Here is a 19,560-nt window from a genome sequence, read left to right as displayed (position 1 = left end):
ACTAAGTTGGTTTTGAATGTTTATTTTATAGTTGGAGGGTCTCAAAATTGGAAAGAAGGTATTATCCGTTTTATGAACATCGGGAAAATGGAAGCGGGAAATCTGCTTCGGTTAAACCAACCGCCACAACGACTTGTCCATTCTCGTCGTTTCTCTCACAGTCGAACTGTTACTCTTACTGTTAATGCTTCTCAGGTACTCTCTCAATTCCACATTAATAATTTATTCGAGAATAAATAAATAAATGTGTTTAATTTGTGGGTGATGAAGGGAGAAATTAGGTATAGAGGGATGAAGCCAAGGAGGGAATGGATAGCTGATTGGGTATCTAGTAATGATGATTTGGTTCGGAGTATGCCAATTTATGTGGGTGGATTGTCTTTATTGGCAGTTCTCTTCAATCGTACTGTTTCTGGTATTGCTCCGGTTGCTGATGCTAGCAGGTTAGCTACTTTATTTGAGGCTGCAATTGGTGTACTAGCAGATTTCGTCTTGAAACAACCATTGTTTTTTCGTCTTTTACTTGGGTTTTGTGAACTTGACCTGAGGGTCTTGACAAGTTAAAATCTTGATAATATGAGGTGTTTTAGCTAAAGTTTGGTTTAAAAGGATAAGAAGAAGAGAAAAGTGATTTACTTATAACGTAATGTAGATGAATCGATGCAAACTTTGTTTTATAAAGTTACAGCTATTTAATGAATCCTGTAACAAAATGAGATTTTGCGATGAATACACCAGAGACATGATTTAATAGGTGAATGCTTTCTTTTTGTTTTAGAAACAAAGAAAGTTGAGGTCTTTGCCTTTTGGAAATTGTTAGTGAAGTTTCATAATAGCCCCATCATTACATCTTGAAATGATTATAGATCTTTTTTGGTATTGACCAACCCATGGGGGTATATAGTTGCTGATAATTGGACTCACCCAATAACTCCAATTACCAGTAAAACCTATGATATTATGCCGGGAAAACCTCAAAGCTTGTTCAGTAATTTTCTTAGTCATTGTTAAAGACATAAGTCCCACATTGGTTAAATATGGTTTTCCCAATTAGTTTGTAAAGATCTTGGTTGTTCGCTTTAGGTTTTAAATTAGTTGTTTTTGTTATTTCATATGGTATCATACCAACTTTAGTAAGCTTGTTTATGTTTTCTTGAGATGAAATGAGTTGAACACGAGAGACGGTGTTAAAAATATAGTCAGACAAAAGTCCCATGTTGGTTAAACAATTATTTCCAAATCAGTTTATATCGATTTTGAATTACTCCACCTATTACCCCTAGATTTTGAGTTGAATGCATAAGTTCTTCGACAATGATATGTAACTGAAACAAGTATGTTTCTTTTAGGAGCAGCAGTTTCCTTTTATGCAAATCACATTGGAAACAGTTTTAAACTTTCTATCTTCCATTTAGTTTAATTTTCTGTATGTTCTCGGGCCACAATATTAACTGTTTGCTTCCATCTTACACAGTTCTCAATCCAGAGCAGATTTATTGACACTTGGGTTGGCAGTCACCAACATCTTGAATGGTCTTGTTTGGCTTTCAATCCGACCAAAATCCATATCTGTGGTGAGGGCTGTATACACACACATACACATGCTTTCTTTGTATCCAACTCTTTCTCCTCAGCTCATTGTTTATTTCTCCTCCTGTAGATACACCACAAGATTAACTGATCGATTTAAGCCTTTTGTTTTCAGGTAAATCCTAACGGTGTAGAGTGCCAAAGAATAGCTTCTCACCTACCAGATTTTGTTATTTCTGAGCTGCTATGGTATTGTATTTATGAGCTGGAACAGTTTTTGAAATGGGTCTTTATAACTTGCTCATTTTTATACTTTGATATCACGTATAATATTAATTTGATATGTTTGTGCGTTTATATACATATTACATAATTTAGGTAATGAGTATGCATTGTACTCGAGGAACGACACTGATCATCTTTTTCTTGCCGAAGAAAATTCAGATTGAAGGTCACCTATATGTGAAAGTTCCACCCCATGATACTCCGCGCCAAGTCATAGGGAAGAGAGCTAGGTTCTATAATCAAATGCTTATTGATTTAAATTGACCACTAGTCTTTGCCCAGAGAGGCTTATTGCACAAAAAACGAAACTTTATTAATTAGTCATTGAGATTATAAGTATTCAACATTAACGTCTTTTGAAGTATTTAGAGAAGTTGTTTTTGTCGACACGAGAGGGTTACGTTGATTTAATTGAAGGGACCCTTCACCTAACCACGAATCTGGGGATTTGAGTTATCAATGGGTGAGAAAGTGGGAAAAGTCACTTTTGGCCTCTGAGGAGAAGGGGTTTTCAGGGGCTGGATTTTTCATATAAAAAATGTGTGTTTTTGGTAATGATAGTGGGAAAGAGCATCATTTGATGCTTTAAAATATAGTTGGTTGTATAAATGAAAAGGTGGCATCATTTCTAAATAGTGAATAGTGTGTGAACTTTCCGTTCACTAACACAATTGCAGCTCGTGTACTTTACAGCACTGATATATTAGACAACTCCTCCCGAAAAAGAACGTGTTAAATAAATCCTTCAACATGCTTCTGCCCAGGGGCTTAATTCCACACTTATATAATAACCGGTCATCAATTGAAAGCAGGGCAAGATGGTGATGAAGTGCAATTGGTCGAAACCTTCCACTAGCAACTGTTCCAGTATGCAAATGATATCTAACCAAGAAAGCACTGTTTTATACATTTCCTGACGCTTTTAGATGAGAAACCTTTGGAGTTTGGCCACCGTGAAAGTGACTTCTTGATGATTTAACATGTCTGTCTTGCTCTTTTGTCTATCCTCAGGGCATGGAATTCTCTATCAGATGTCACATGCTGCAAGTCTCTGGTCATTGTTTATGATGGAAAATGTATCCTTCAAACTGGGTTTGCTGCTGCATCTTTATCTAATGGAAGTGATGCAGTAGCTGTGGACAGTAATAAATTGATAGAAGGGTCACTTTACCAAGGAGTTTTAAAATCTGCATCACGTAAGTGATATCACTAACTTTTCTTTTGTTCTAGCTTTTAAGATATAGTTATATCTGTGTTTTCCATTAAGCAAGTGGGCAAATGAGATTATGCGCCCTGAGAGCATGTTTTGAAAGATGAAGACGCCATTTAAATTTATCTTCAGACCCCAAGTTTAAATTACACATGCTTGATTGTCGGTATTTCAGAGAGCTACTTGGCCAACTTATCTCTTTATCCTGGGAAGTCGGAGCTACCATTTCTTCCTTCAAATACACAGGTAGTACTAATTCCTGCTTTCTCCCCCCTTTTTCCCTGTGGCTCAACACTCTGTCTTGTTTCACCCAAGTTTACAATATCAGTTGTGCTAAAAGATGTATACATACCTCTATAAAAGCAAAATGAGCATTTCTCTCACCAAAATATATTTTATCATTCAAGGTGTCTGCCCAATATACATCTGTAGGATCTCTTCTATCATGGATTCTTCATATTGTCATGTTTATAGGTTGAAACTTCACCAAAAGGTTATTAATAACCATAATTCTTTACTAGGCAGTAATCTTGCAGCCTCTAGGAGACAAAGGAATTGCCATAATTGGTGGTGACACAATCAGAGGATTCACATCTTCTGACCAGGTATGGATCACCATTCATGTTGCGCTTATATAGTTACTGATATTCCCTTACCTTTGGTTTTGCAAGCTTGAGGCCTATGTGATCATACTATCTACACTTTTGGTGACATGAAGTACATAACTCTACCATGGTTTTGTTATACTGTGTGTGAGCTCTATTTACCATGGTTTTCGTTATACTGTGTGTGAGCTCTATTTACCGTGGTTGTCACTATACTGTGTATGAGCTCTATTTGTTATCTAACTACTTGTTCAAATATCTGTGAAGTTCACCCTTTATATTAGAATCCCTGTTTTCCATCTTTCAAACACACCTTAGCCTCATGTTTTTCTCCTTTATTTGACAGGCATGGATCACATTGATCGGAGAGAAGTTAGATGCTACACTGACAAAAGTTATTTGACATTCATAGTGGCAGTGCAAGATGGATGTTTCAAGATATTCTAACAGCAGTATCTTAAGTTCAAGTGTTTGCCTATAATCATGTCTACATTCAAAGTGATTTTCCTTCCTTTAGTTTATGTTACACAGATGGTCCACACATTCTAGAAAATACATATGTATCATCTCTTGACTCTTATATTTGGACTTCCTCTCCAAAAGGAGGACTTGCAGTTTCAGCTTGTTTTTATTTTCTACTGAAGTACACAGAAGTGTTCCCTACATCTTTTAGAGGCAACCTTTGGCTATTGCGAAATATATCATTTATTGGTTCATTTCATCACTTGTAGGCACAAAGAGTGGTAATTTCTTTCCATGATTGCTTGCTTTGAAATGATTTCCCCTGTGAGCTTTAGCTCTGCTGTCATGTTGATTGGTGAAAGGCTGAGATACTGTAGGAGGTAACTTTTTCGTCTTTCTTGTGGGAAAATGAGGAAGATTATATCCAGAGAAAACCAATATGGAAATTTCATTCCTGGACCTCCCATCTCCAAAGGCATAGTTTGTAATAGCTATCCCAGAGACAACAAAGCTTCCTTGATCTAAATGGTAAATTGTTGTAATGCATTGAGTGATTCCTTATATGCCTTGTGTGTATACGACTTCATGTTTTAATGTGATATATCATGCATATTATACTTGATGGCTCATATGATTTTGTTCGTTGTGATTTTGATTAGATATGGTTTAGACGGAGTGATGTTATTTCAGCATTGAAAGGTTAGCAGTCAGATGTGATCTAGTTGGATCTGGCTCTAGGAAGAGTGATGTTGTTTCAACCTTGAATGGTTGGTTATTCATTGTAATCTGGTTGGATATGGTTTCAGGTGGATATATGAACCTCGCGACACCCCTATAGGTTATGCTATCTGACAGATTGAGCGAGTGTATACCAGTTATATTTGATCATTACATTACATTGCATCATCTCCATTATTTCCGACTTACTGAAGTTGTTGAGTTTATTAGTGGATTCTAGGATGGTTTGTGACCATATCTGTCAGACTTATTTGTATATTCTTATTGAAACTGATATACAGTCAATTGTTGAAGTAAGCAGTTATAAGACCAACCCCGCCACCACTTCAGTTAAGGGTCGGTCAACGATACTGCTGAGTCCACGTGTTTTCCGTACTCACACTACACTTGCTTCACCTTTTGTGCAGATTTTGTTTCGAGTACCAACGGTGAGTCAGTGATATCATTCGTTTTTTGGATGACCTGAAAATTCAGAGTAGTTGTACATAAAATGTTGAGTAGTACACCCTCACGGTGCGGGTATTATCAAGTCCCAAATCCGAAGATTATGTCTCATCTTTTTCTATAGTTTCTAAGTTGTAGAGGATATTTGCTTATTATGCAGGTATACATAATATAATGCATTGGCTTCGTGTACTATTAATATTTTATTTGCTATATTTTTTCGATTTACGTATACTAATTCATAGAAAATCATGATATTAGTATGCATACATTAGCATAGTTAAAGACAGTATTACTCTTTTTCACTGTATTTATGAAATATATTTTTGTAAATAAATATTTCTTTTTTAAAATTATGCAATGACCATCACTAATACATTATTTTTATACCTTACCAAACAACCCTTTAATGCAGTATTTGCCTTTTTATTGGATTTGTTTAATGTTTAACGTGTACGTTGTTCACTTGTGATTATGGATAATTAATTAATGAGAGAAGTAGTGAAAAATATGTGTGAACTTTGCCCAAATTATTAATTTCATCATAGACCGATTGACAACCTTAAAAATATTACTAATTAAAAGACCGTTTTCAACATTTTTCTCTATTTTTATTAATAGTTTCACGTTTCTACAAGATACTTTTGGGATGTATTTCATTCATGCGGTAAGATCCGATTATACTGAAGTATAATTAATCAAATATATTTTTAAAGCTATTATATCAATAGTTAAATGATAAAACTAATAATTCACACCGAATTTAAATTGATTTCAATAGTTCTCTTCTTAATTAATGGAAAGAAAAAAAACCAAGTTTTTAAAGAGACTCCAACTCTTGTAAGCTGCTGAGATTCTGTGATTTCCGGTTTCCTCACCAGTGCCGTTTCTCCACCTCTGCAGCTGAAATCAAGATGGCTTTATCAACTATTCGGACGGTTAATCATCTTCTAAAGCCTTTCACCGCCGCCACCCGCCGCCTATCGTCGGACTCCAACGCCACCATCAATGTGGAAATCAGCAAACCGTACACCGCTCACAACATTGATCCTCCCTCATCAATCGTCGAAACCACCCCTAATGAACTCATGACTTTCTTCTCAGACATGGCGGAGATGCGGCGTATGGAGATCGCTGCAGATTCGCTCTACAAAGCGAAACTAATCCGCGGATTCTGTCATCTCTATGACGGACAAGAAGCGGTTGCAATAGGCATGGAAGCTGCAATTACAAAAAAGGATTGTATCATTACGGCTTATAGAGATCACTGTATATTCCTTGCACGTGGTGGAGGGTTAGTTGAGTCGTTTGCGGAGCTAATGGGGAGAAAAGATGGTTGTTCCAAAGGGAAAGGAGGTTCGATGCATTTCTACAAGAAGGATAGTGGATTTTATGGAGGACATGGAATTGTAGGTGCTCAAGTTCCTCTAGGTATTGGAATTTCTTTTGCGCAGAAATATAACAAAGAGGACCATGTTACTTTTGCTATGTATGGTGATGGTGCTGCTAATCAAGGACAGTTGTTTGAGGCTTTGAATATGGCTGCTCTATGGGATTTGCCTGCTATTCTAGTCTGCGAGAATAATCACTGTAAGAACTATACTAGTACTATTTTTCCTGATTTTGTAAGTAATACTATAAATGTACGCTTTATATTCTGTTGACATTATGTGGTGCAAGTTTAGTACTGCAATAGCATTGATGTGTTCATGAAAAGAAAAAAATATTGGTTCATGCAAATAAATTGTGGATAAGCGCCGCGCCTAGGATTATCCGTGATTGCTTTTGTTGATGCAGATGGAATGGGGACAGCAGAATGGAGGGCTGCAAAGAGTCCAGCCTATTACAAAAGAGGGGATTATGTTCCTGGTTTAAAGGTGATACTCAGTCACATCTTGTAAATACATTGTTATGATTTGTAGACATAATTTAGATGTTCCCGGTTTTTACTTTATGTGCTAACTAAGTATTGGAGACTAACATTTTACATCAGATATCTAGAATGGCCAACTTCTCTTCAATTTGAAGCCTGGAAATGGCTGGAATACATGCTGTTAGATGAGAATTAAAATGTTGTGTTTGCAACTGTAATTTGTTTTAATCACATCTTAAATATAATATAGCATAGAAATAGTAGTGTTATCCTTGTTTTTACCATTAATTTTAACTCTTATTTGGGGATTTCTAACTCCAGCTGTTCCAAGAGTCTCCGCTAGTTAAACCGTCACAATGGAAATTCTTACACTCTGTAGTTGTTTTATTGTGAATATATTCATACTAATGCATGTATAACCGTTCAAAAAATACATTTATATATCCTTTTAGGTTATTGGTTCAGCAAAATGCTTTAGAACTCTAGAGAAAAAGTCTGTAGTTTTCTTACACCTCAACTAATCTACTCGGTACTTGTTATTACCTCCTACCTACACAAGTACTTGGTAGCATTGTTCACTCATCTTAGATAGATAGAAAGACGTCATTTAGCGTTTTCTTTCCTCTGTTGAGATTTGAACCTTGCTCTCTCATGGCCCATTCAACTTCTGACGGTTAATCCACACCCTTGGGCGCTTAAATTGTGAAATTCATTTAACATTTATTTCAAAACCCATGAATGACAACTTTAACACTAATTCTTATGCAATTTTTCAGTTGTTACATTTCCATGGATAAGTGTCATAATATATTTGCATGTTTTGTCTAAGAAGAAATGATCTTCTTTAAAACTTCAACTAAAAGCTATTTTCTCTTCTGTATTTATTGGGTTTGCGGATGTTTCGCAAGGCTTACATCCCATTGGGGTCAAATTGGAGTTGCATTTCGCTATTTGGTGGACAAGCAAGAGAGTATTTACTCTAGTTTATATACTACAATATTGCTTATTTCTTGTTTGCATCATAAACATTGGTCTTTTTGCCACCCACATCTTCAACATAGAAGGAAGAAACTAAAAAAAATATGAAAAAGCTTTCTCCTGCTGCAAATATAAAGACCCAATTAGATCATTCTAAGTGAGAATCGATACAAAGTTTGAGAAGAGAATGTAAGAGTATGCTAACAGTGCTCTTCATTTTATGTTTCAAAATAGGTCGATGGTATGGATGCCCTTGCTGTAAAACAAGCATGCAAATTTGCCAAGGATCATGTCCTCACGAAAGGACCAATTGTAAGTACATAGCATGTCTAAATTCCAGTATTGATATGCAGTTGCATTTCACACGTTCTTTAGTGATAATAGTGTCACGTGTATGTATGACATGGAAAGATGTTTTAAATACTAGAATACTAGATATTAGATACTCTTGGGGCTTCATAGATATTTCCACAAAGTTAACTGATTAGCTAGGTTGAGACAAGTAATACGAGAAAATTGGCTAGGCATGAGAAGAAATGAACATGAGATGCTAGACATTTCAAATCACATGGCTTAACAGTTGCGATATAGTCTTCTTTTACATAAATCTAGTTTCTTGACATGATACTATTCTGTATTTTCTGATTCTTTATTTGGTCTTTCATGGTCATAGAGCCCTTCTTTAGGAGCTCAAGCAAGTCCATCGGCTCGACAGAGATAATTCTTTTCTCTCTGCTCTCCTTTCTTCTTTAAGAGAAGTTTCTGAAAAAATGTGTGTCACTATATTAATGCTAGCAGTTCTTTCAATATTGAAGGGAGGAAAATAGCTGGAAGATATGAATGAGATGCTAGACCTTTCAAATCAGATGGCTTAACAGTCATTATCTTTTATTCATTTCCATAAAACATCTAGTGTCTTGACATGATGCTATTCTGTGTTTTATGGTTGAGACAATACATGAGATGTTCCCCAGAGTAGGCTGATTTTGCCTCGATGAGCTTTAACTATGGAGTGGTCCTATTACCTCCTGTACTACTTTGAACAGATATCAATACCTCCTAATAAGGCTAGATAAAGGAGAGTTGAAGGGGATGGTGTTGGAGGAGAGGTGGTGTATTAGAGTTAATGGGCAACATGTGGATTTGATTCGGGGTATGAACAGAGGGGAGGGGGAGAGCTAAAACTAACTTTAACTTTTGAAAATTTTAAGAAGCCGAGAAAAAGGAAAAAATACATGTCAATCAGGGGTGTATGCGTGCTATCACAACCTTTATTAAAATGGAAAGGGTCAAATGCCTTTGAACTCTGCGAAATTGAACAAAAATGCTCTCAGTTAATAGTTTGGTCTAAAAATGCCCTTGCGGTCAATAGTTTGATCCATAAATGCCCCCATTGCTAATAGTTTGGTCCAAAAATGCCCCTATTGTTACAAAGTGCATGGAATACCTCCCACAACCACATCTACAAAATCGCTTTTTGACCTCCTCGTCTAAGCCCGATTGTGGAGCATAAGTACTAATGATATTCAAAGTATGCCTCAAAGAGGATTGATTTTATTCTATAGAAAAACTGGAAGTTGGGGACTGTTGAAGGTGAGAAGAGGGATGAAATTACGAAGTAAATACGAGGAAAGCAGGGTGGGTGGGTTATGGTGGAAGGTTTCATTAGAGGTTTTGAAGTTTTGTGATTTCTGGTTATTCCTGTTTGAACCTTCTTTGCTGCTACTATGATAGGGTTTAATTTGTTATTTTTGTTTGTAGATGGTATAGGATAAAGAAGAATAGGAGTTTGGACCTCCTCTTTTTTTTTTGGTTGTATTATTTTATTGTGTTTATTCATTTTACCGTGATACACATCAAATTTTCAGTTGTTCATTTAACACGTCAGGAAGTGATTGTATTTTATGTGCGAGGTTTGCTGGATTCTGGTGTTCATGAGACACATTTAGGCCAATAAGAGGTATCTACATGGTCACCAGGATAGTTAAGGTGTCCAATTGGCAGTTGGTGGTAACATTAAGAGCTATCCGTATCTTTTACCAAAACTTTATTTCATAACACGTCAGAAAGTGATTGTACTTCATGCGGGAGGTCTGCTGGATTCTGGTGTTCACATGACACACTTATGCCAATAAGAGGTATCTACACGGTCACCAGGATAGTTAAGGTGTCTAACTGGCAGTTGGTGGTAACATTGAGGGCTCTCCGTGTATTTTCCCAAAATTTTATTTCATTTTTTACTCGTGTCATTGTTTGTTGAAGTTGTTGCAAATTCAATTTGTTTTTCCAATTTATTGATTTCATTCTCTCCCTATCATGTTAATTTGATGTTTTCCCTTTTTGTGTGGTTCAGATTCTTGAAATGGACACCTACAGGTACCATGGTCACTCAATGTCTGATCCTGGAAGCACCTACCGTACGCGTGACGAGATTAGTGGTGTTCGAGGGGTAAATATATTCTTTAAGACTCCCTGACCTATCTGAATGTGCAGATAACTTAAGTATCCTGATATAGTCATCTTTCAACTTTACAGGAACGTGATCCTGTTGAAAGAATTAGGAATCTCATCTTAGACCATAATATAGCCACTGAGCAGGAGCTGAAGGTAAGTTTTCATGTCATAATGAAGATTGAAACCTGGAAAACCATATGTGCAACAATAGATTGATTATGTTGCTCTTGACCTATAAAATGCTGCTAAACTATCTATTCTCCTGCCCAGGATATCGAGAAAGGAAAGAGGAAAGTGGTTGATGAAGCCATTGCTAAAGCAAAGGTGAGAAGAATGATGCCAGTTTTATCTAATTCGTCACGATTCAAGAATAGTAGGGAATTGTTTTAAAGCATAATGGCCGGTTACTGATTGATCATATTTATTTTCAGGAGATCCCCATGCCTGATCCTTCTGATCTGTTTACTAATGTATATGTGAAAGGGTTTGGAGTTGAGGTGCGCAGTTGTTTTCATCCAGCATTTTACCTCTTTGTTATACTATACTAATAGAAGATACCTCAATTACTCGTTCTAGCCATTTAATTGTTGAAATGGTAATAAAATACTTCAAGAATGCTAGAGAGCTTACAGCTGAAATAAAAAATAAATAAATATATATATATATATACAATGTCTGCTGTCCAGCTTTTTGAGCCACCTCGATCTTCAAAGAAGAATACAAAAAGAATGTCTGCAAAAGTAAAGCAAACAAAAAGTAAAAGAAGTATTCAGTTCACGTGTAAACTGGAATTATAGATAACCTTTGACTAATCTATTCTCACAATCACGAGTCTGATTTAAAGCCACATGTGATTCTGAAAAATTGAATTAGAGATGCGAGAGAGTGTTGAGTTATATAGGTATTCCACATTGGACATAAAAAGGTATCCAAAAGTTTGTAAATGTTTTGGAGCATTTTACCTAGTACTTAAGATTTGGTTTTGTGTTGGATGTTCAAATTCTTTCATAGTTCTTGTATGACTTAGTTGTATTAGTTCCTTATAAATATTACAGTGGCTTTGTGGTCTTCCAGAAGCCATCAGATGATTTTTTCTGTGCTTCAGAAGTTTTATAATGATGGCTTATAGTATGGAAAAGTGTTGTTACTTTAGGCTTGGAGAAGTGACCTTGTACTGTAGAAAAAAGTGATTTGTTACAAGGAGTTGTAGATTATGATTACACAGAGTAAAAGAAATAATATGGCTGATAGCAAATAAAGAATGTTATATGAAAGATGGTCTTTTTGAGGACAATTCTGTTGTGAGTGAATCACTAGTTTCTGAATGTTTAAATGTCATGGACTGATAGGCGGGTATTCTTTTCAGGTCTTTGGAGCAGATAGGAAAGAACTCAGATCCACACTACCATGAGACGAACAATATGGTTGCAATTTTGATTATATTTTGCTTGGATGCTGGAGAGAGGGAAAGAGATAACTGCAGGCAACAATAGTTCTGATGACAAAAGCTTGAGTTTCTTCTGATTGCTTATAATATTGAAATGGTTCATCTTTATTTTAGGAAGTGGTTCTGTTTACATTTTTACGGTTCTTGCTGCTGATCTTGGCCTGCGTTTTTTCTTACACGATTGCAATTTCATATAGTAATAAAATTGAGCATGCAATCACTTATTTCCAGCTTGAGCTGTTTTGGTACTCTTTAACATTATTACCTCAATTTTATCTCATGGTAGGTCTCTATAAATTTGTCGTAAAGAGTTGTTTATTCGAGGGAAGAGATGTTAGCTAGACTGCGTTAGTTACCAGATTTTCTTGAAATGTTTAATTTCTGCTATAAATGCTTTCCAACATGGTATGCTAAATGCAAAATTGTTTTCTAAGCCAATGATATTCCTCTTTACAAGTTTGTTATTTTAGTGGAGTTACCTTCCTTGCATTATTTAAGATATGCACAACAGTAGTTGGTTTCATGGCAACCATTCCTCATCTCCATTTTGAATTATTTGATCTCTTGACATAAAGTAGAGGTAGGTAAGAGTGATCTCAACTTAGTTGGCTTTATAAAAAGGTTGAAGGGACTTTTGTGTTACCCAATTTATATTCCCAAGGAAAGAGAAGCACTTGATGACCTTCGGTAGTTATCGACTAAGACTTAGGCTATTTGCTTAATTGGGAGATTGATAAAGGTTTTTGTAAAGTCTTATAAACTCTTGACAAAGGATTTGGAAATTAAATGGAAGAGGGTTGGGGATGACCGACCAAAGAACAAATGGAGTAGCACTACGTGCGGAATGTTTAATTGCAATAAGAGAGGTGTTGAGGGTCTCGAGAGGTATATACATTGGGTGGGGATCGAGGATCGCCTCATTAATGGAATTAAGTGATTTTTCGTGTGTTGGTCAATGATTTCTTTTGTGATGTCTTGTCATGTGTGTTAGTCAATGATTTCTTTGGTGATGTGGTTTTGATCCACATCATTTTTAGCATTAAGGGGCCACGCAACACAAATTAGGAGATTTACTCAGTTTTTTATGTGTGTTAATTAATGAATTTTTTGATGATATTGTTTTTGGCCATTCTTTTTTTCAAAACTTTTATAGGACTCTCCGTAATGACATGAGGAACTATTCATATAGCCTCATCATGATTCATACCATTTGCTTAGCATTTAGGGATCACTCCATAAGAATTAGACGGGTTTTTTCAATTTTTTTGTGTTAGTCAATAAATTTTTTGATGATCAGACATTTTTTTTCCAAAATCCATCGTAATGACATGGGGGGAAATATGTACAACTTCACCATGATTCACACCATATTTATTTTTTTTAGCTTTAGACGTCACTTAATAGGAATTATGTGATTTTGTTAGTTTGTTAATATAACATTTCAATTTTTTGATATTTGATATTTTTAATAGAATCAAATATCATATATATGCAAATTAGTACTAGTATAAAACTAATTATGTAGACGTTAAAACTTTGACTATTATATCTCGATTGAAATGTCGTTTTTGAGTAATTAATTAATGAAGTGAATTACTTGCACTTTCTTTTGAATATTTTTACATTTGTAAGGGGTTAATATGATACAATTGAGGTGTTTATTAAAAAGTCGAAGTCATAATGCCTATTATATGAGTATAGATAAGTCAAAATCAAATAAATTATCATTATCGATTTAGAGTACTACAAAAAAAAATATGAAACCAAAAAATTATTTCCACCGTCTTAATTTATATGACTTATTTTTATTTTTAATCCGTTACCAAAAGAATGACATTTTTTATATTTCGTAACAATTTAATTTTTAAACATCTATTTTATTCTTAGTGAGATGATTTCTAGTTACAAAAATATCTATGACTTAGTTTAGACTACAAATTTCAAAGGTCTTTTTTTTCTTAAATTTTGTGTTAAAGTCAAACTAATTCATATAAATTGAAACAGATAGAGTAATTTTCTTTTCACCATTCTAGTGATGCCTTACCTCTAAAATACAAGGATAATATATAGGCACAAACTTAAAGGAGGTAAGTTTGTAATAGTGTGGTGGACCATGATATCAGTTTATTTCAACATTTAAAACGTTTCCAAATAATTTAAATATTTTACGCACCCCATCTAATGCATATTATAACAATCTTCAAAAGATTAATCTGTAATTGGCCATCAATTAGGTGGACACTACACCTTGTTTGGATGGTTTTTTACTTGTTGCATTGTATTATATTGTTAATTTAATTAATACAATGTTTGTTTTGATTGTTACTTAAAATTATATTGTATCTTTTAAATTCATCATTAGGTAATGACGACAAGATAAATTTTATGTACCGACCGATTTGGTGTGATCGCATTCTTATCTTAATATTTTCTTCTCATTTTATTATTTAATAATCATATTTCATTGTTATCATATTTTTTCATAGTAGCTCTACGTCGTATCTTACTTTTCTTGTAAATTTATCATTCAAATTATGAATGTGTGATACTATGTAACAATGGTGAGCAATACAATTTATCTAAATATTGTATTTACTAAAACAATACAATACTTTACAATACTACATAATACGATACATTATCAAAGAAGCAAATAACAGCCATCCGAACAAAGTGTTAATATTTCCAATATTTAAGCTTTCTTGAGACACTCGAGACTTAAAAGTTGAGGCATTTCTGCTCTCTTTATTTCACTCTGCAGCTTGGAGTAAGCAAGAAATTTGAACAAGGAAGAAAATGGGAAACAAATCAGAACAAGAAGAGTTGTTACTGAACCACTCAAAAAATTCAAGAAAGGGTGGTCTAATAACTATGCCTTTCATCATAGGTGTGTATGTCTTTCTAATTCTTACTCTTTTTTGTATCTTCTCTACTTTTGTTGTTTGAACTTGTTTTTGTTTTGTTGTAGTGAATGAATCATGTGAGAAATTGGCAAGTTATGGATTGCTCCCAAACATGATAATCTACCTAACAACATTTTATCATATGGAAGCTGCTTCTGCTTCAGTCTTGCTTGCATTATGGACAGCACTTTCAAATGGCTTAGGTCTTTTTGGGGCCTTTCTTTCTGATTCTTACTTAGGAAGGTTTAGGGCTGTTGCTATTGGAACCATCTCCAGTCTAATTGTAAGTTTAAGTTCACCTAATTTTTATCTTCTTGTTTTCAATTTGTCCTGTTTAGCTTAGCAATTAGCACAAAATTTGCTACATTATTAAAAGGGAAAAGGTTCAAATATGCCATTCAACGTTAACAAATAATGGCATGGATGAGCCTTTTCTCAAACGGAAATGACATAGATGAGTCAATCTTTTAACAAATGGCATAATGAGCCTTTTGTCTAAGTTTGATAGCCTATTTGAGCATTTTCCCTTATTAAAATGACATGCTCTTTTCTTAGTTCCTGATATAGTACTCCCTCCGTTTCAATTCGTTTGTTTTAATTCTTTTTATGGAACAATTGAGCTTATTGTTGGGCTGGTTATTCAGACCCAGCAATTGGCTGTCAGATTTCATCCCGCAACTAGAAGAAGATCTCTTCGTGGCATGTTTAAAACCAAAAGACTACATGACATTTTGGTATATTTTACCTATCTTTAGTTTAAAATCACAAGATTAAACTCCGTGTCAAGTTAAACTCAGACAAACAAATTGAAACAGAGGGAGTAGAAGTTTAGTTGGAGGGTAACTCGATTTATACCACATTGTGTGCTTCTCTTTATTTTTTTCTTAACAACGGTGGTGTTTGGGCCAACTTGTGTGCACCTCAATTAATCTATACGGATACCCTTTATCTCTCACCAGCACAAATACTTGATAACTCTTCCACTAATGCTTAGAAAGATGAGAAGAAACCTACTGGTGTTCTTTTGTTAATGCAGTATGTTAAAAAAAATTCCATAAGAATGTCTAGTAGGGGTGTGCAAAAACCAATTTAACCAATAAACCGAACCGAAAAAACACTATTGGTTTATTGATATTGGGTTATTGGGCTAACGGTTTTTAAACGGTTTTGCAAAATATTTTATTGGGTTATTGGTTCGGTTTCCGATTTTATGATTTTTGTTAATGGTTAAACCGATAACCCAATAAGAGTATACTAAATTTACTAGTCTTATTGTTAATGGTTAAACGATTGTTACTTTCACACTTTTTGTTAATGGTTAAACGATTGTTACTTTCACACTTTTTGTTAATGGTTAAACGATTGTTACTTTCACACTTTTTGTTAATGGTTAAACGATTGTTACTTTCACACTTTTTGTTAATGGTTAAACGATTGTTACTTTCACACTTTTTGTTAATGGTTAAACGATTGTTACTTTCACACTTTTTGTTAATGGTTAAACGATTGTTACTTTCACACTTTTTGTTAATGGTTAAACGATTGTTACTTTCACACTTTTTGTTAATGGTTAAACGATTGTTACTTTCACACTTTTTGTTAATGGTTAAACGATTGTTACTTTCACACTTTTTCCTTTGAATGTGTCTAGTGTCTAAACTTGCAAGAAAAATGATTGTTACTTTTATGATTATTACTTTCATGCTAAATGCTAGAAATATGGTTTATATGAAAATTTTCTTATCGTGTATATAATATATATGAGTATTTTCTTATTGGTTAAACCGAAAACCGAACCGTTAAGTACCATAAACCGATTAACTAAAAACCGATAAGAAATATGTTATTGGTTTGGTTATCAGTTTGACGTATTTACAAATAAACCGAACCAATAACACATAAAACCAAACCGAACCGACCGATGCGCACCCCTAATGTCTAGTTAGAACAAGAAAGTTCCAATGTAAGTGTAAACATAATTTTAAGAAAAATATGTTGTTTGTTTTTTAGAGACTGGAGGGCATCAGGAGTTCATTTATAGCAACAGAACTAGGGCAATAGTAACCTATGTTGCTTGGACTCTTCAAAAATGTCGACAGGTGCATGTCGGATCCTCCAAAAACAGTGTATTATCTTTGCTTACCAACTCATTTGGTTCGCTGTGCAGCACCTTTTGCCTACCAAGTTTTTGTTTTGGGATGGCTATAGTTTTGTGAATTACGCGTTCCCGCTATGGGCATTGTAAAGCTCAGAAACTCTGTATACTTCAAGCTCTCTTCTGTTATATGTTGCTGATAGCCCATAGATCTGGTCAGGCCAGGGTACATTATCCTTTAGGAAATGAAAAATGAAATAAGCACAACTGTCACTTTTATCCCAAGTTCTTATACTTGCTCACTTACTCATCAGTGAAGAATTCAAGATTATACGACTTATTCATGTTTTCATCTTTTGACCTTGTTTAGTTGTAGAAGTTTATTCCTTTTTATCTCAACAGGGAATGTGTATTCTTTGGCTCACCACAATAATTCCACAACTCCGGCCTTTACCTTGCGGTCAGCATCAACATGGTTGTGATGGAACAACAGCAGTCCAACTTGCTATACTTTTGTGTTCTTTTGGGCTTATTTCCATCGGTACTGGTTTTAATAGACCTTGTTCCATAGCATTTGGTGCTGACCAATTGGAGAACAAAGAAAATCCAGATAACGAGAGGCTTATAGATAGCTATTTCAACTGGTATTATGCCAGTGTAGGAATTTCACTTGTTCTTGCTGTTACTGTAATTGTTTATATCCAAGACCATTTTGGTTGGCAAATTGGGTTTGCTGTCCCTGCTTTGCTCATGATTATATCTGTTTCCATTTTCTTGATCGGATCTCCTCTTTATATCAAAGCAAAAGCTAGAGGGAGTTTGTTCACTGGATTGTTTCAAGTAGCAGTGGCAGCCTCCAGAAAAAGACATATCAATGTTCAGTTGAATAATAATGACGACTGCTACTATAGAGAACCTGAATCGAACCACCTGGAACCATCTGCTGACTTCAGGTATAGGCGCCTCCATCTTTTCTTCAATGGTATAGACATCTTCAACATCCATTCATGCACTTACTATCTTGCAATATTAATTTGTTATATTGTATTACATGATGAACTCGTGTGATGTGTTTAGTTAACTAAGCAAATTGAAGGGTTTTCATTTACCTATCTCATACTTGTTTGACGTATATTAAAGGAAATGAAGAGTTCATGAAAATAGCTACTTGATTCGGGTGTGTTTGGGACAATTTTTTGTTGTTTGGTTTGTCAAAATTTAAAAAAAAAACATTTTTTTCTTAGAAAAACAAGTTCCTTAAAAATAAGGAAAATGACTTTCCTAGTGGAAGTAGGAAAAACAAGTTCCTTAGTGACATTCCACTTTGATTATCTCCTCCTACTCTTCCACACCCGTACCGCACCCCCATCCTGTTTGTCTAGATTATATACAAATATTTTTGTTATAATATTTAACGTGAAAACATATTCCTTCACACCTAACGCACTCAAATTGTTAGTTATCTGTCAATTACTTTAACTGAAAATGTGTTTTCAGTATCATACTTCTAGTAATGGGCATACACTCACTCATTGTATATTATAGGTGTTTGAATAGAGCTTGCATAATTGAAGATCCTCACATGGAATTGAAACCTGATGGAAAAGTTTCAGATCCATGGAATCTCTGCAGTGTGGAACAAGTGGAATTATTGAAGTGTTTTCTTAGAGTTCTTCCCATGTGGTCCACCTGTCTTGTCCTTCTTGTGGCGATAGGTCAGACATTTTCGATATTTCAAATGATGACCATGGATAGACATGTATTCTCTCTGTTTGAAATCCCAGCAGGATCATTTGGCATAATTACCCTTATTGCTTGGACAATCTGGGTTGCTCTTTACGATCGTATTTTGGTGCCTTTGCTGTCGAGGTATACTGGACATCCCACAGGACTAAGTCCTGTTTCTAGAATGGGGATTAGCTTAATTCTAGGCTGCATGGCTACTGCACTTCAAGCAATAACAGAAACCATACGACGCAATAAGGCAATCGAGGCAGGGTTTGAGGATGACCCCAACGCTGTATTAAACATGTCCTGGATGTGGCTCGTGCCACAGTTTGCCCTATACGGGGTGGCTGAGGCTTTTAATGTGGTTGGACAGATTGAGTTCATATACAGTCTATTTCCGAAAAGCATGTCCAGCTTTGCATCAGCTATGTACACATTTGGCCTTGCTATTGCCAGCTTAATTAGCAGTTTCTTGGTGAGCATGGTGGATAATGTTACCTCAGCCGGAGGCAACACAAGCTGGCTCGCGAGCAACATAAATAGAGGTCACCTAGATTACTTTTATTGGCTACTTACTTTCTTAAGTTTCATTAACTTGCTCTATTTTATGGTCGTTTATCGGTTTACTGAGCATCATCATGATGGTAGGAACAGCTTATATCATGAGGCAGAAGAGTGAGAGTAGCCTTTAACATGGTGCTTCATTGTAACATGTAATAATGTAGTAAATCTTGAAAACACTAGTATTCCTCATGTAATAGCTTACTATTTTGCGTATTTTAATGGTTACCTTATGAATTTTTCCTCA

General features: G+C 35.1%; 3 protein-coding genes across 7 annotated transcripts; all 3 read left to right on the top strand.

Annotated features, from left to right (window-relative positions):
* LOC102594748 (protein COFACTOR ASSEMBLY OF COMPLEX C SUBUNIT B CCB4, chloroplastic) lies at positions 1 to 5,466 on the top strand. Of its 5 annotated transcripts, none has more exons than XR_001471806.1 (10): positions 4 to 195; positions 271 to 443; positions 1,475 to 1,574; positions 1,706 to 1,779; positions 2,827 to 3,011; positions 3,201 to 3,271; positions 3,547 to 3,630; positions 3,977 to 4,128; positions 4,362 to 4,620; positions 5,238 to 5,466. XR_001471806.1 is itself a non-coding variant. In XM_006363480.2 (8 exons), the coding sequence occupies exons 1-8, from the start codon at positions 73 to 75 to the stop codon at positions 4,031 to 4,033; spliced, it is 867 nt and encodes a 288-aa protein (XP_006363542.1). In that variant the 5' UTR covers positions 4 to 72; the 3' UTR covers positions 4,034 to 4,345. The 5 variants fall into 5 exon arrangements, 2 of the variants coding, with proteins under 2 accessions (XP_015158974.1, XP_006363542.1); XR_001471805.1 differs by having other exon boundaries at positions 4,752 to 5,466; XR_001471804.1 differs by having other exon boundaries at positions 4,362 to 5,466.
* Positions 5,467 to 6,075: 609 nt separating this feature from the next.
* On the top strand, positions 6,076 to 12,274 carry LOC102594416 (pyruvate dehydrogenase E1 component subunit alpha, mitochondrial-like). Its single transcript, XM_006363479.2, has 8 exons — positions 6,076 to 6,864; positions 7,072 to 7,151; positions 8,360 to 8,437; positions 10,479 to 10,574; positions 10,661 to 10,732; positions 10,850 to 10,903; positions 11,011 to 11,076; positions 11,946 to 12,274. The coding sequence occupies exons 1-8, from the start codon at positions 6,189 to 6,191 to the stop codon at positions 11,988 to 11,990; spliced, it is 1,167 nt and encodes a 388-aa protein (XP_006363541.1). The 5' UTR covers positions 6,076 to 6,188; the 3' UTR covers positions 11,991 to 12,274.
* Positions 12,275 to 14,732: 2,458 nt separating this feature from the next.
* On the top strand, positions 14,733 to 19,560 carry LOC102594079 (protein NRT1/ PTR FAMILY 1.2-like). Its single transcript, XM_006363478.2, has 4 exons — positions 14,733 to 14,913; positions 14,995 to 15,212; positions 17,427 to 17,977; positions 18,570 to 19,560. The coding sequence occupies exons 1-4, from the start codon at positions 14,823 to 14,825 to the stop codon at positions 19,429 to 19,431; spliced, it is 1,722 nt and encodes a 573-aa protein (XP_006363540.1). The 5' UTR covers positions 14,733 to 14,822; the 3' UTR covers positions 19,432 to 19,560.

This window comes from Solanum tuberosum, unplaced genomic scaffold (genome assembly GCF_000226075.1).
Source record: "Solanum tuberosum cultivar DM 1-3 516 R44 unplaced genomic scaffold, SolTub_3.0 scf00431, whole genome shotgun sequence".
Taxonomy (NCBI): Eukaryota; Viridiplantae; Streptophyta; class Magnoliopsida; order Solanales; family Solanaceae; genus Solanum; species Solanum tuberosum.
Note: the sequence above shows the minus strand (reverse complement) of the source record. Positions and strands in the feature narration are given on the sequence as shown.